We start from the raw sequence: 14,034 nt of genomic DNA, 5'->3' as shown, positions 1-14,034 counted from the left end.
GATGAAACATTCATACAATTGAGATCCATTTTTCTTCCGTACGTTTTTCCTGCATCTTCCATCATCGTCCCACAATTTTTCTGCTATTTCAACAAATCATATAACAAAACGTTCAGCTCATTTGTAGCTTTTTGAAATATCGAGCCTTTACTGCCACATTTTTTTCTCATAGAAAATGAAATGAGCTCATTTTACATCCTTCAAATCTTTAGATCTGTTTGCAAATTTTTACTGCTCCTTTCACATTTTGTTCTGGTTCAGCTACTTTCAGCTTCCTTGTGCAAATTTATACTTTTTTCAGTTTCAGCTAATTTCAGCTGTTTTTTTCCCCAGCTATTGTGCTCCTTTCAGATTCTTTCTGCTAACTGCAACATTTTTGTGCTTCTTTGAACTTGTTGCAGCTAATTTCAGCTTGTTATGCTCTTTTCAGCTTATTTCTGCTAGCTTCAGCTTTTTCTTCTATTTCAGCTACTATTTAGCTGTTTTATGCTAATTTTAGCTTTTTCATCTACCGTAATTCCACGTTTTGCACTAATTTAAACGTTTTTCTACCCAATTCAGCAAAAATGTGCTCTCTCCACTTCCTTCTGGTAATTTAAGCTTATTTCTGCCTTTTTAGCTACTTTTCACCAGGTTTTTTTTTTTGTTGTTGTTGCTAATTTCAGCTTTTTTCAGACAAAGTCAGTTTTGGGGGGGATTTCTGCTAGTTTCAGCCCAATTAACTTCTTTCTGCCAATTTCAGCTTGTTATGCTCATTTCAGCTTTTTTTGCTATTTCAGCTACCATTGAGCTGTTTTATGCTGTTTAGCTTTTTCAGATAATTCCATATTTTTTGCTCATTTCAGCTCTTTCTGATTCTTTCTGATTGTTTTTTTCTGACTTTTCAGCTGTTTTTTTTTTTTGCCATTTTCTTAATTTTTGTTCTCACATCTGTTTATTTAATCCTAATTCAGCAAATATGTGTTCTTTCGGCTTTCTTCTGCCAATTTAGGCCTGTTCTTCCATTTCAACTAAAATTTTAACAAGTTTTTTAGCTAATTTCAGCTGTTTTTCAGCAAATTCTTCAGCAATAAGCATTCACACTGCATTTTTGCAGGAAATGCAATTTCTCTAGTTTAAGAATTGGACTCAGTCTGGCACAACTATCTGGTGATTGGTTGAGAGACAGCGATTAGCTAAACCAATGGTTAAACTCAGGACCTTTCACAGCACAGAACAATATTGTAGGAGGTGAATAAAAGTTGTTTATGTACGCAAATGTTCTAAACCTTAGTCCACCAAAAGAAATCAAACAAAAACAATTTAATAGATTAATACTGAAGACCAGGGATTATTAAGGAATTACAAATGCCACTAACCATGTTTCCCCACCAGCTGGCCATAAAGTTATCTAAACGTTACAATCTTTGGTGGGAAGAAAACCAAAGAATGTTCAAGGTCCATTGTCCTTAAGGAACCACCCCAGTTCCTGTAACACTTGGAGCCCTTAAAACCATCTTTTTCAGAAAACACCAAATACATCATCTTTACTGTCTCTGATCTGGAGACGAGGACGCTGCCATTATCTACATCGAGAGGAGAATTCTTGGAGAAAAAGCTACAAGGTTCAGATCTGTATTCTTTGCAAAAAAGGTCATCGGTTAAGGAGCCGCAATAAGTCCCCACGGGGGAGTAATGGGTATTGTCAGCAGGATTCTCATTGTATCTTCACAAAAGTATGGCACGCGCTTAAGTGATTTCACCGACGAAGGAGACCTAAGCCTGGAAGGGAGTGTCATGCAGATAAAAGAGATATGTTATAACCATTGTTTAACAGAGCATGAGTGGAAAAGGATGAACACAGACACAAAGTTGATCTGATCCGACGGTCGAAAGGGTGGGTTCATGTCTGACTAAACAAACTGAGCAATTAGTTCTTAGATCTTGTGGCTTCGAGTTAAAATTATGTCAAATAAGACAAAATCTTGGACAATTAGTTTTTATTTCTCCGCTCTCCTTTTTGAGTTCCATCTATAAATCTTATAAAGTTCTTGAAACTCCCCTACACACTCGTGTTCTCTTTTTCTCATCTGCTTGTATGTTGTACGTAACAGGTCTCTCTTGTAAACGAGGCTCAATGGGAACTAGCCTGTATAAATAAAGGTCTAATAATAATAATAATAATAATAATACATTAAAATCTGTGACACAAGCACATTTCAACCTCTAACAACTTTTTTTTTTAACTTTCTGAGATAATATAGTTTTCCACCTTTTAAACAACACAGGAAAGTATACTTTATGTGCTGAACTGTCTAATCTTATCCATATGAAAGCTCAGTCAACTGGTGAGTCACCCTGATGTGAAGCCTTTTCTTTCATGTGTCTGCTGACCGGGATGGACGGCGACACCACTGGTGACCCGTGCTTACAAGCTGGTACTGTCTGATACGGCCATTATAAACACACTGATTCCAGCAGCACACTGGGTGCAGGGCATCTCCTCTCAGGAATGAGGTACTCGTACAGTCACACACTCACCTCTTTGTCTGAATACTAACAAAGGACTGCAGATATACAGACAGCTGAATCTGTTTTAGCATCACATTCTTTTAAACCTGGTCATCATATCAATGTTGTATTTAAACCACCAAAAAACACACAAAAAAAGCTCCGTCAGGGGAAAACAACTGGGTTGGTTTTATTTTATTTCCTAAAGTGCTATAGACTGCTGCAGAAAGCGAGACATGAATAATTCACAAGAAACATATGCTCTGTTATAACCCAACCAAAGGTCATGACCTCCTTTTTGAATCCACGAAACAAAGAAATGTACGTTGAAAGTTTATAGGTCAATGATGAGATAAGGCTAAAGAAGTTGAGTCCTTCAGAGGTGCAGAAGAAGATAAAGAAATGGGAAATGTGCATTTATCTGCTGTATTAAGAAACAAATATAAAAGTGGAAAACATGTGCAGATAACGACCAAGTGAAACATTAGTACTGGTAAGTATTGCTCCTGATACCCACGGGCAACACTGTAGGAAATGTAGGAATAACACCATAATCCTGTAGAAATCAGAAACTTACAGATGGCGACAAAGTTGAGCTACAACTGAATTATGTTTAAACAAAATAAGGAGAAAGTAAAAATATACAAATCAAAACTGATATGTTCTACTGCAAATAAAATCCAACTCATCACTACAGTTACATTCAGTATACAGCAGTCCCTCGCTACTTCGCGGTTCCACTTTTGTGGGCTCGTTCTTTTGCGTTTTTTCCAACGATTGTCAACTTTAATATTACTCATGTGATTGGGACGATACAGATACAAAAAGTTAACGCAAAAAAAATACTATGGATAGGCGCCGTCATTTGGTAGTTTTCTCTAAATAAGCCTACACTGCATTGCCAGTCAAAAGAACTACATTACCCAGAAGCCAACAGTGCTTCCGGCCATTGCTTTCTGCCGAAATGGAGGGAAAGTTTTAATCCGATCCGAACCTAATGGTCCTTTTTCATAATGACTTCTGCGTTCAGTGGATGCAGAGAGCCGTACGAAACCGACCGGGAATTGGACCAGGACTACTTCCAGCCTCACCGGTCAATCTGAGCGCTGCTTGCCGGCCCACGAAGCCTCTCGAGCGGGGAGGCGTTGCTTGGAGGTCCGGTGTTTTCTCTGGAGCTCACCCAGACTTTTTTCATCCAGATCCCTCTGGATTATTTGGACTTGATTGGGACCATTGTGTGGTTTTGTGCTGGCTATCCGAAGGTCCGGCTCTCTTTAAAAGCGTCTTGGTGCTCAGCGACTGCAGAGAGCCGACCACAACCAGACCAGAACTGGAACAAGGCTGGTGAGTACCCATATAAAATTTTGCAGTAGCTACTGTGCAGTACATATACGCAAGTTGTTAAAATTACGTAGGTTTAAGAGCTTAGAACATTGCAAGAGTGTGGGAAGGATTTCTAAAGCCTTAAAATATATATAAATACTAAAATAAATATAACATTCCTACTTTGCAGTTTTCACCTATCGTGGGGGTGTGTGGAACGTAACCCCTGCAATAATTGAGGGACTACTGTATTCAGTACACTAGAGGATAAAAAGAATCCTACCTAAGGCAACAAACAGGAATGTATTAAATCTTTACTTCGACTAAAACTTGCGCCTCAATAAAGCAGAAGGTGGCAGCTGATGGTGAAGAGGAAAACTGTGGTAAATGATCCTTAGGTTGGATGAATTTATAATATGTCAAAGAAGGTATATATATATATATATATGTTCTGTTTGTCTTACAGGCTAAAGAATTAAGCAAACGTTGTGCTGCAAAGCCATTATTTCTCTTTTCAAATGTTTTAGAACGGCATTGGTTTGAAGTCTTAATACTAAACTGAGCATTCTGTAATTCAGATTTATTCAATTAAACATCAAGAGTATTTGAAAATGTAAAGATCAACATAAGAGACCTTGAGCTGTTTAAAACCTGAATCCTCATAACATGAAACCAGCTGGAAAACACAACTTTAAAAAAAACTATGTCTAAAACCTATTTTTTTTTAATAAAAATCCACAAAAAAGATTTTCAAAGACTTGTGGATAGCTTTAGTAAGCTGGAACTGCTGGACGACAATTAAAACAATACCCTGGGGTGTACACGTTCATTACAGAACCGAGTGAGAGACATTCCAAGGAGGATTGAGGCTCTAAAAAGACGTGAATTTTGATGGATTCATTTGTATGCTGGGCAACTTGCTGGCAAGCAGTCAAGACCCATTCCAATGTTGGGATCAATGAGAGGCAGAGACGGATTGAGGACTCTGTTCCTATTCAGTGTTCTGTGATTTTGGTATTAAAATACACACTCACAAACCCAGCGAGCTCCTCAAGGAGACTCCCTTTTCATGCAGATCTTTTGTCTCTCAGTAATGTCTGGTATGCCGGGACACAAGCTTTGCTCAATGACCTGATTTCTATAGAACTGCCGAGCCACTGGTCTCCGTTTGTGTGCGAGTTCATCTGCCTGCAAGCCCTTCCTCTGGATAAGGCTCGGGACTTAACTGGGCAGACAGACTCAGACACAGACTGATCCAGCAAATAAAGAGGCCCGAAAACACAAACACACACACAAGGTCTTGCATGAAGTAAACAAGAAGGCAAAGAGACGAGCACCACTGGCTGAGGAAACATTCTGCGGCAAAACTTGATTCAAGGCCGGACACTAATTGCAGCCAAAGACGCCGTTAATGTCATAGATGATTGTTTTATAGGCATACCACAATCAAAATATGCAAGAAGCAATAATCTAACCAGCTTTAATTGAAACCAAATAAGATGTTTTACCCCACAAATTACCCCAAAGTAATAAACGCCAAATCTAGCATAGAATGTCTCAGTAAATAAGGACGGTTTTCACAAACTTCACCTTGTTTCTGTATGAATATCCTCAGTAGCGGATGAGCCGTCGACACGGCCTTGCAAAAGTTGTCGTCATTGTTGATCGGCAGCAGGTCCCCGTGGACGTCGGCGTAGCCAATCATCACCTCCATATTAGCAATGCGGTGAATGTGGAGTATGAGCTTGTAGAACTCCTCAAACTTGCCAGGCTTGACCCGGTCTAGAGAGAACCTGCGAAACTCTGCTCCATACTGAAAAACAGACAAACAAAAGAAAAACAACTGAGAATTTGAGTGTGACCAAGCAAAGCATGTCGCTGGGGGAAAAAAAATATCTTAATGAGCATTTATACTTTGAGAAACCGGTTTCAAAACAGCCAGAACCTTTTACTAACATTTGCATAACACAGAACAGGAAACATTAACCTCAAGGGTAAAAAAAGAAAGGAGTTGCTTTATGTGCACCTTAATGCTTTCTTCCAGAAATGGTTAGACCTTGTAGAAACAAGGAAGCTAATTAGTGTTTCACCAGTTTATAAAGTTGATGCTTCTCTTGTGTCTGGGCTGACCCGCTTTAAAAAAAGCTAGCAATTATTGCATGTATTAAATTCGTATAAATATTAAAATAAAGGGGGAAAACCTGTTTATAATTAATGCACAGAGTCACCACTTGTAATTTTTTCATTTAATAAAACCAGAATGAAGGTGTCTTAAAGCCCTGGACATGTACTCACTCCAACATACGCATTCTAAAACATTATTTCCCATTAAAACGTCAGGAATTAAAAAGCAGCGTAAAAACAGTGTTCACATAAACTGCTTTGATTTATTTATTTACTTTTGTTTAAAGACAAGACAGCATCAATCCAACTGCGTCTCGGTCTGTTGGTGAGTAGTTAGCTAGTCAGTCGGCTCAGGCCTGAACTCTTTCTTCAAGCTGAGGTTCAAATGAGTCATCCACAACAGGTAAGATACTGATTTTTGGTAAGTTTCCCACAGAACCCCACTTCAAAAGAAGAGTGTCAAGGAGATCCTCTAAATCCAAAGTGGGCAACTTTTTTTTTCCCAAAATGCCACATCAGGACGTTTAAATCGATCAAAGGCCGCATAGAGAATTGGAAAATACATGCGACCCGTCCAGGGTGTACCCCGCCCCTCGCACAGTGATTGCTGGACATGGGCACCAGCGACCCCCGTGACCCAAAATGGAATAAACGGGTAAAGAAAATGGATGGATGGATTTTCTTTATGACAGTCTAGAAGAGCTTTTTCAGGTTTTGTCTTATTCATAGTTAGCATACTTTATAGAACATGCATTTCCAATATCCTTTAGGAATATGAGACTTATTCTGTAAAATGGCTCTGGTGACAATATATATTATACAAGTTAGCTTAACATGTTATACATGTTAGCAGAAATATGCAAACAAACTTAGATACTTGTGTTTCTAAGTTGTTAAAGTTCAGTCTAGTCTGGAAACACAATGACTTTTGGAAAAAAAAAAGTTGTCTTTTTTTTTTTAAAGTTTTGCACAAGATGTTTAATTTAAATTTCCTTAAGTATTGATGATAAATTGCTGTTTTATTTAATCAGTCTTTACTTATTTATTTTTTTAAACTAAGGATGCTTGGGGGCCTGATGGAGATTATCCAAGGGCCACTTTTGGCCCTCGGACCTTAAATTGCCTACGTCTGCTCTAATCTATGTGTTGGAATAAAACCAGGAAAAAGGATGCACCCTAAGACCAGTTTTCATGAACACTGACAAACAAACAAACAAACAAACAACCCACAGAAACCGTGTGAATCACAGAAGTAACTTGTAGAACAAAATGCTGCTTGTTAGAGTAATCCTTTGCTAACACTAGAAGAAAGAGCGTGTCACAGCGGGAAGACGATCAAGGAAAAAGGAGGACAAAGGGGAAAATCGCTGACACAGCAGCAGAAGGGTAGGAGATACTTTTACCATTTTCTGTAATTAGAAGATAACATGAGTTAACAGACTATAACATAAAGCAGCAGAGACGCACGCTTGTGAAGCAGCTTCTAGAAAACTCGATTTCCACTTGCACAAAACAACTTCCGTTACAAGATGAGACACTGAGCAGAGAAACCAGTTTTATCTGCGTTTGAGTAGGGTTTGTATAACTTACGCTTAATACCCAACATACTAAACTGGCCTATCCTCCATCACTTCTCCGATTATGAAAGTTTTCTGGGTACAAAAACGTTGCGTTCAGCTACAACGATCTGTTTCCACATGCAGAATCAGCCCCAGGCTACGGACAAGTCTCGACATGGAAGGATTAATCACAAGCTTAAATACTAAACTCAATACTAAGAATAAATCACTACAGGCCCATTGCATCACTTGTCTTCTTTGCCTATCAGGACAAAGAGATGCCCAACAGGCTGAAACACGTCCGAAGCCTTTTAACCGACACAGAAACAGAAAATGGAAGACAACAGTCTTTGGTCGACATTTATCTTATCTAATAGTGAAAACGGTTTAAAAAGGTTTGTAACGTAAAAAAAAAAAAAAAAAAGATGTAAAGCTCTAATGTTATGAAGTTTTCATTTTAAGAAATGAAATAAAGTTACGGTAGGGTAAAAAAAAAAAAAAATCGTGCCTTCTTTTCACCCACCTACACATAATCCCTCCCCATACTGTGATAAGAGCTTTAAGTGATTGAATCCAGTTCCACGACAGGCAGCCAGACACCTCCACTGTTATCTGTGATAAGCTTATCACTGGGACAGTTTCCCCTGAGAAAACCAAACGTGAGCTGCAGAGATCCAGGAGCACCGAGGGGAGGAAACCATCTAAAACATACAAATGTCTGAACAGCAGACACACTGGTGTCACTTTTGCACCCCGTTTGCATTTTTCTTTAGGACAACTGTACCTTTTTTGGCGCACTAGTTAGCCTCGATGAACATGTTTTTATTAATATTAATTAAGAGTTGCACAATATATTGAAAATGTACCTCTATTGAAATATCAGTATCACAATAAACTGCTTTGAATGCATCAAATCATAGGTTCCAAGTTTCATCCATTTATGGTTTGCACTGGCTAATAATGTACTTATCCAGTCTGACTGACTCCCACAGCCACTGAAACCCACACTTGATTCAGATGAAAATGATTTTTATGTGTCAGAATGACAAAGAGAGAAGCAAAGAGAAAATGTGGATTTATCACAACTGATAGACTATTCATCAATCACTCTTTTGTTATTGTGCAGCTACATCGTTTACTTAATGAACCGTTAATCTCACATGGATTATCATCTCAAAGCACAACACGGGAAGACATTTTTACTCCTAAATTAGCCACACAGTCTGGGTTTAATCTGGGTTAATCTGGATTTAGTTTAAGACCGTGTTTACACGGACCATGTTAGACTAAGTTGAGACCACTTGATAGCAGCGAGGCTGGGCTCAGTCCAGATCAGACCGGGTGCAGACAACATATCAACTGTGCTGTTCAGCGGCAAAGAAAGTCTGAGATGGTCTTTAGAATCAGTGCATCATAAGTTCATTTCCTTTAACTGGCTTGAAATACCTGATTAGTGTCCAAAAAGATGTGCAAGTAAAATGTTGCACGTGATTAAAAACTATAATCACAAACTAGAGCCCAACCGATACCTGTAAGGCCGATATAGGCGTTTGGGGATATATCGGTATCAGTGATAATTATCCCATTATGCACAGACATAAACACTTTTAATTTTCTCTCTTAAAATACTGGGAACCAGCCATATCCTTAATTGCGAATGGCATAATTGTGCAATGTATCCAGCAGAGGGTGCATGCAAACTACACTAAAGTCATGGCTGTTGATTTTAACTTTCACTTTCATCACAGCCGAAGCAGCGAGCAATAGCATGTAGCATATTTTTCAACCCTCCAACCTGCTTGTCATTAGCTATGTGCCTCTCAAGTAGCACGCTAACGTTTAGATTACCTAGGGGTGCACCAATTGCCGTTATCTGGCCGATCACCGATCTCTAAAAAGTCTGACCTGCCGATTCCGATTTTGTTTTATAAGCGACACGGTCAGGTGTTGTAAGGTCACAATGCACCTTCAATTTTCCAATCTTATTTTATTGAAAACATACCCTTGAACAATATCCTAGAAACAATACAAACTGGTTTTAACTGGCCATGAGGTAGTGCCCTGAAATATAAATGAAGTTTAGACAATTGTTGTTAAAACTAGAAAAAAAAATCGACAACATCGGTTTCTCATGCAAATACTGGCTGATCTCCGATCTTCTAAAATTAAGGAAATTGGGGCTGATACATGAAAAATCGGCCCCGATTTATTGGTGCACCCCTACAAGGCTTGTAAAACTTTATCAAGAACAAGAAATCTAATGTGGAGGTAAATATACAGTATATCAGTGTCAGTGTTAGTAATATCCTGATGCATGCTCAGTGTTAGTAATGTTATATATGTCGTCCTCAATAAAATGCATTGTTTGTCTGAAATCTTTACTTCTTCGCAAAAAAAAAAAAACAACCCCATTGCTGCAGTCAATACTATACTTCACTATACATGACTGACTGTTTAAACAATGAACAGGGAAGGGCATTTCTTTGTTGAATTTATATTTTTTGTAACACGCTTCATAACTTGATGTGAACAGTGGAGGATAGAAAATGTGAATGCACGTTAGCAAGACTGTTTCAAGACTTCAAGTGCTAAAACAGGTTTAAAAGTACCCGTTTACTTAGATTCTTGGGGCGGACATACCAGTAGCTCAAAAAATTTCGACCATTATATCAATTATCAGCATTAGTCTTTCCCTCCCAATATCGGTATTGGTGATAGCCAGAATTTTCATATCAGTCGGGCTCTATCAGAAACAAAGCTTGGCTGGGGAAGACACAGAAGTTCTTGCATGTAAGAGAAGAAATTGTTCAGGTATTCTTTGCATTGCTGTATGTTTTCTTCCATGTTTGCACTAACTGGCCATGATTATTGAGCCAACACAGTAACTTTATCAGATTACCTCCTGTGTGTGTGTCAGAACTTGTGCATTTTTGATGCCACCACAACTGTTTTTATATTAAAGCCACCAAAAGCAAGCTGACATTTTAATTTCCCACAAAACTGAAGGCATATTTCATTTTTCTATAAATTTTAAAAATAGCATTTCTAAAATGAAAAACTGGGTTTAGGTCTGAATCAACTTTGTGTGTACATTATACATTTACTATTCTAGAATGGGTTTGAGTTAGACCAGGTTAAACTAGATTAAAAACGAATCAGAGTGGTTTTAGGGATTGTTAGAAAAACAGTCTACCTCAGTCAGGCATGACCATGTGGACGTTATATTTGTCACATGTAGAATAAATAAATCTTTAGAGTAAAGAGTCATAAAACTGCAATTTACCCGAGTTTGTCAGAGCAACAATCAAATGCAACTCAACCAAAACGGATCCAAGAGGAGAAAAAGCTTAAAATCTGCACAAATCTGTTTTAGTCATTGAGGTATTTTTACTGAGCCAGATTCTAAAAACCAAAAAGAGAAAAGCACAGAAAAAAATTACTTCATAAGTAAATCAGATTTCCTGAGTAGTCAAATGTCAGTAACTCTCAAGTAGCTCTGGTCAGGTGTAATGAAATGAACAAACAATAGAGAAAGGAAATCAAAACGATAACGGTTAAGAATGATGCAACGAGATGTTGGGATCAAAAAAGGAAATGCCTGACATTATGTGACCAGTGAGTCAGCTCTGCAGTGATAAGTTTACCCACCCGCATCACCCGCACAGTGTTTCGCAGATACACCTTTGAGCATGTGTTCAACTTTTGACGAGTGTGTTTGTTCAAGATGAACCCTGCTTGCCCAGCTGCTGTCACCTATCAGAGCATCTGTTTACCATCTCACTGTCTGGTCACCGCTCTGCTTTAGGATGTCAACCAGAAAGAAGGGATTCATCATTCTTTATTCACAGACATGCATGTGATGAACCTACATCCAGTGAGGTAGAATAATCAGGTTAGCAGAAACCAAAAATAAAACTCTTCTTGTTGTGCAGAGGTTCACAGCTCCATATGTCATCTCTTTTTGTATGAAAAACAGTTATTAAAATGACTAAATTTAACTGCACTACTCTATAATTCATATTTATCTGTGGCTATTAATTAAATCCATCCTCTAGACCAGGCATCCCCAAATGGTGGACCACTCTGGACCCAAATGCAGCCTTATCTGGACTCAGACTGGTTAAGTTTTATTAAAACAGTTAGTTTTTTTTAAACTGCACGTGTTTTCCTATTATACTTTTAGATGACACCGTTTATTTAAGTCTTTACAATGATTTCCTCAAACTGGCTTTAAAAAAACGCAAGTTTAGAGAAATAAATACAATTTTTTTGTCTAAATTTGACAGTCTCTTGTGTGGGAGACACACAAAGAGGTAATGATGATTATTTAAAATTTGTAACTTTATCACGCTGCCCATCATGTCAGTTTTAGACTAAAATCCTCTTAATATGAGGTCATTATTGTCGTTTTGGTCAAAACTTGTAAATGAAGTTAGGCGTGTTCTCTGGTTGTCACCAGACCTGTGGGTGATCAGTGTGTTTTAATGACTCTCAGCTACTACCACACTGAGCTTTAGCTGAATACCCGACTTAGTTATAGCCACTTCTGTGGTGGCTAAGTTGATGTAGCTGTGGGGGTTCACTCCAGTTGCACCCACACATCCTGAAAGTTTCATTTAAGTCCATGTAGTGGTTGATGAGATATTTTGCTAACAGACAGACAAAGTTGATCCTGCCAATTTTTCTCTGTTATAAGATCAGTTGGCTGTGGCAGCCATCTTGAAATGGATTGACTCCAAAAAAAAAGTTAAATTAGCTATTTATGAAAATTACCAAGAGATTCAATAAAACCTATCAAATGGTTGACAAGATATTTAGCTCACAGACACACCTGAATATAAAAGTCACAGCCTTGAGGAGTCCGTGGTATAAACTAAAGATTGATGCTTATTGGTAAAATCAAAATAAACGTTATTTAAAATTAAATAAGGTGGTTTTTTTTGTACTATCTAAACCTGTGCAGCCATACAGTTCACCTTAAATTACATGAGTTTATTTTATTATTACAAACAGAAACTTTGCAACCAGGATGGACTGAAAACATCCGATTTAAAACAGGTGAGACTTTACAAAAAGAAAAAGAAACCAGTGCTGTCTCCCCTCCTTCAGCAGCTGAGGGAAGAGACTGAAATCAGCACAATAATCTGGACGGATTGCTGTAATGTACAGAAACACGCTGAAAGATCAAAGCGCCGCAGAGCTGAATTAAAAATAATTACCTTCAAACATCTTTTTAAATTAACCACTCACCTTGCTTTTCACTTCCACGGCGTTACAATTACCGCTGCGCAGCGGCTGAGACTTGTTGAAACTCCGGTTCATTTTTGAGGGAAAAAGAAAAGGAACAAAAAAAAAAGTTCAGCAGCCTTTTTGCCCGCAGAAATGTGGGCTCCGCTCGGGTTTCTCTTTACAAACCGTCCTGTTCTTCCAGCAGAAAACTGCCTCCTCTATCTTTATTTTGAATTTTCACAGCTCCGTCAGAAGCGACGCTCGACTCGAGAGCAGAAAGTCCAGACAGCGACTAAACCGCGTTGACTTTAGAGCAACAAGAAGTTTGGGCATGACGTCACCCTTCTTTTGAAAAAAAAAAAAAGGGATTCCGCGGTGCATTCACGAATGGCTCGTAATCCCTGACTTCTCCACTCCAGAACTGTTCAACCTCTAAATTAAAGTAGATAAATGGATCTAAATGTGCCAGCTTTATTGTTCTGTGTGGAAAATCATCGAAAAATAAGCATCTTGATCAAAAATCAACCCCCCCACCAAAAAAAAGTAACACGACAACAAAAATGAATCGAAAAGACTACAGAAACATCCTGATGCATGCTCAATAATCCAGGTAGAAAAATCTAAAAAAGTTAAATCTGGTCCTCTGGACATTCAAAAAAAACCCCAAAACAAAGCAAATCAACAAAAAATGTAGAAACGTTTCGTCTCTCATCCGAGAGAGAGACTGAGGAAGTCTCTCGGATGAGAGACGAAACGTTTCTACATTTTTTTGTTGTTTTGCTTTGTTTTGGTTTTTTTGAATGTCCAGAGGACCAGATTTAACTTTTTTAGACTACAGAAACAGTTTTAAACTACCAAAATGTCTACAGATTCACATGAAAATATTGCAACTTTACACAGAATGCAAACAAAAATGTTAACATGACTTTAAATTAAAGCACAGAGAAAAAAAAGGAAGCATAAACAGGCCACAAAACGACTTAAGAAACACTAAAACAGATAACAAAAAACAAACAAACAACAAAAAAACAAAAACCAGTAATAACCCCACAAATTGTCACATAAGTGGAGCAAAGTAAACGCAACAAAGCACACAACTGTAGAGTGCTTGCATTGGTGAATTAACATGAACACCAAGAAAAACAAAGTCAAAATAAAGCTGCAAAGTTACCACAAATGTGCAAACAAATCAACAACTAACCAAGATAAGACAAGATAAGAAAGAACTTTATTGATCCCACAGGAAATTGTTGTGCCAGATTTTCATTACAAAAGAAAATACACAGAATCACACAACATATACATATAT

General features: G+C 38.1%; 1 protein-coding gene across 1 annotated transcript in view; it reads right to left on the bottom strand.

The window, feature by feature from the left end:
- The window catches only part of pard6gb (par-6 family cell polarity regulator gamma b), a 36,272-nt gene extending 23,263 nt beyond the window's left edge, over positions 1-13,009 (bottom strand). The window contains exons 1-2 of the mRNA XM_037693509.1: positions 12,747-13,009; positions 5,404-5,626 (exon numbers count right to left, since the gene is read on the bottom strand). Coding sequence (XP_037549437.1) covers positions 5,404-5,626; positions 12,747-12,818 — 295 coding nt within the window. The 5' untranslated portion in view covers positions 12,819-13,009. The remainder of the gene's footprint in view (positions 1-5,403; positions 5,627-12,746) is intronic.
- Between the last annotated feature and the right edge of the window lie 1,025 nt (positions 13,010-14,034).

This window comes from Nematolebias whitei, chromosome 19 (genome assembly GCF_014905685.2).
Source record: "Nematolebias whitei isolate Nwh7 chromosome 19, NemWhi1, whole genome shotgun sequence".
NCBI classification, from domain to species: Eukaryota; Metazoa; Chordata; class Actinopteri; order Cyprinodontiformes; family Rivulidae; genus Nematolebias; species Nematolebias whitei.
Note: the sequence above shows the minus strand (reverse complement) of the source record. Positions and strands in the feature narration are given on the sequence as shown.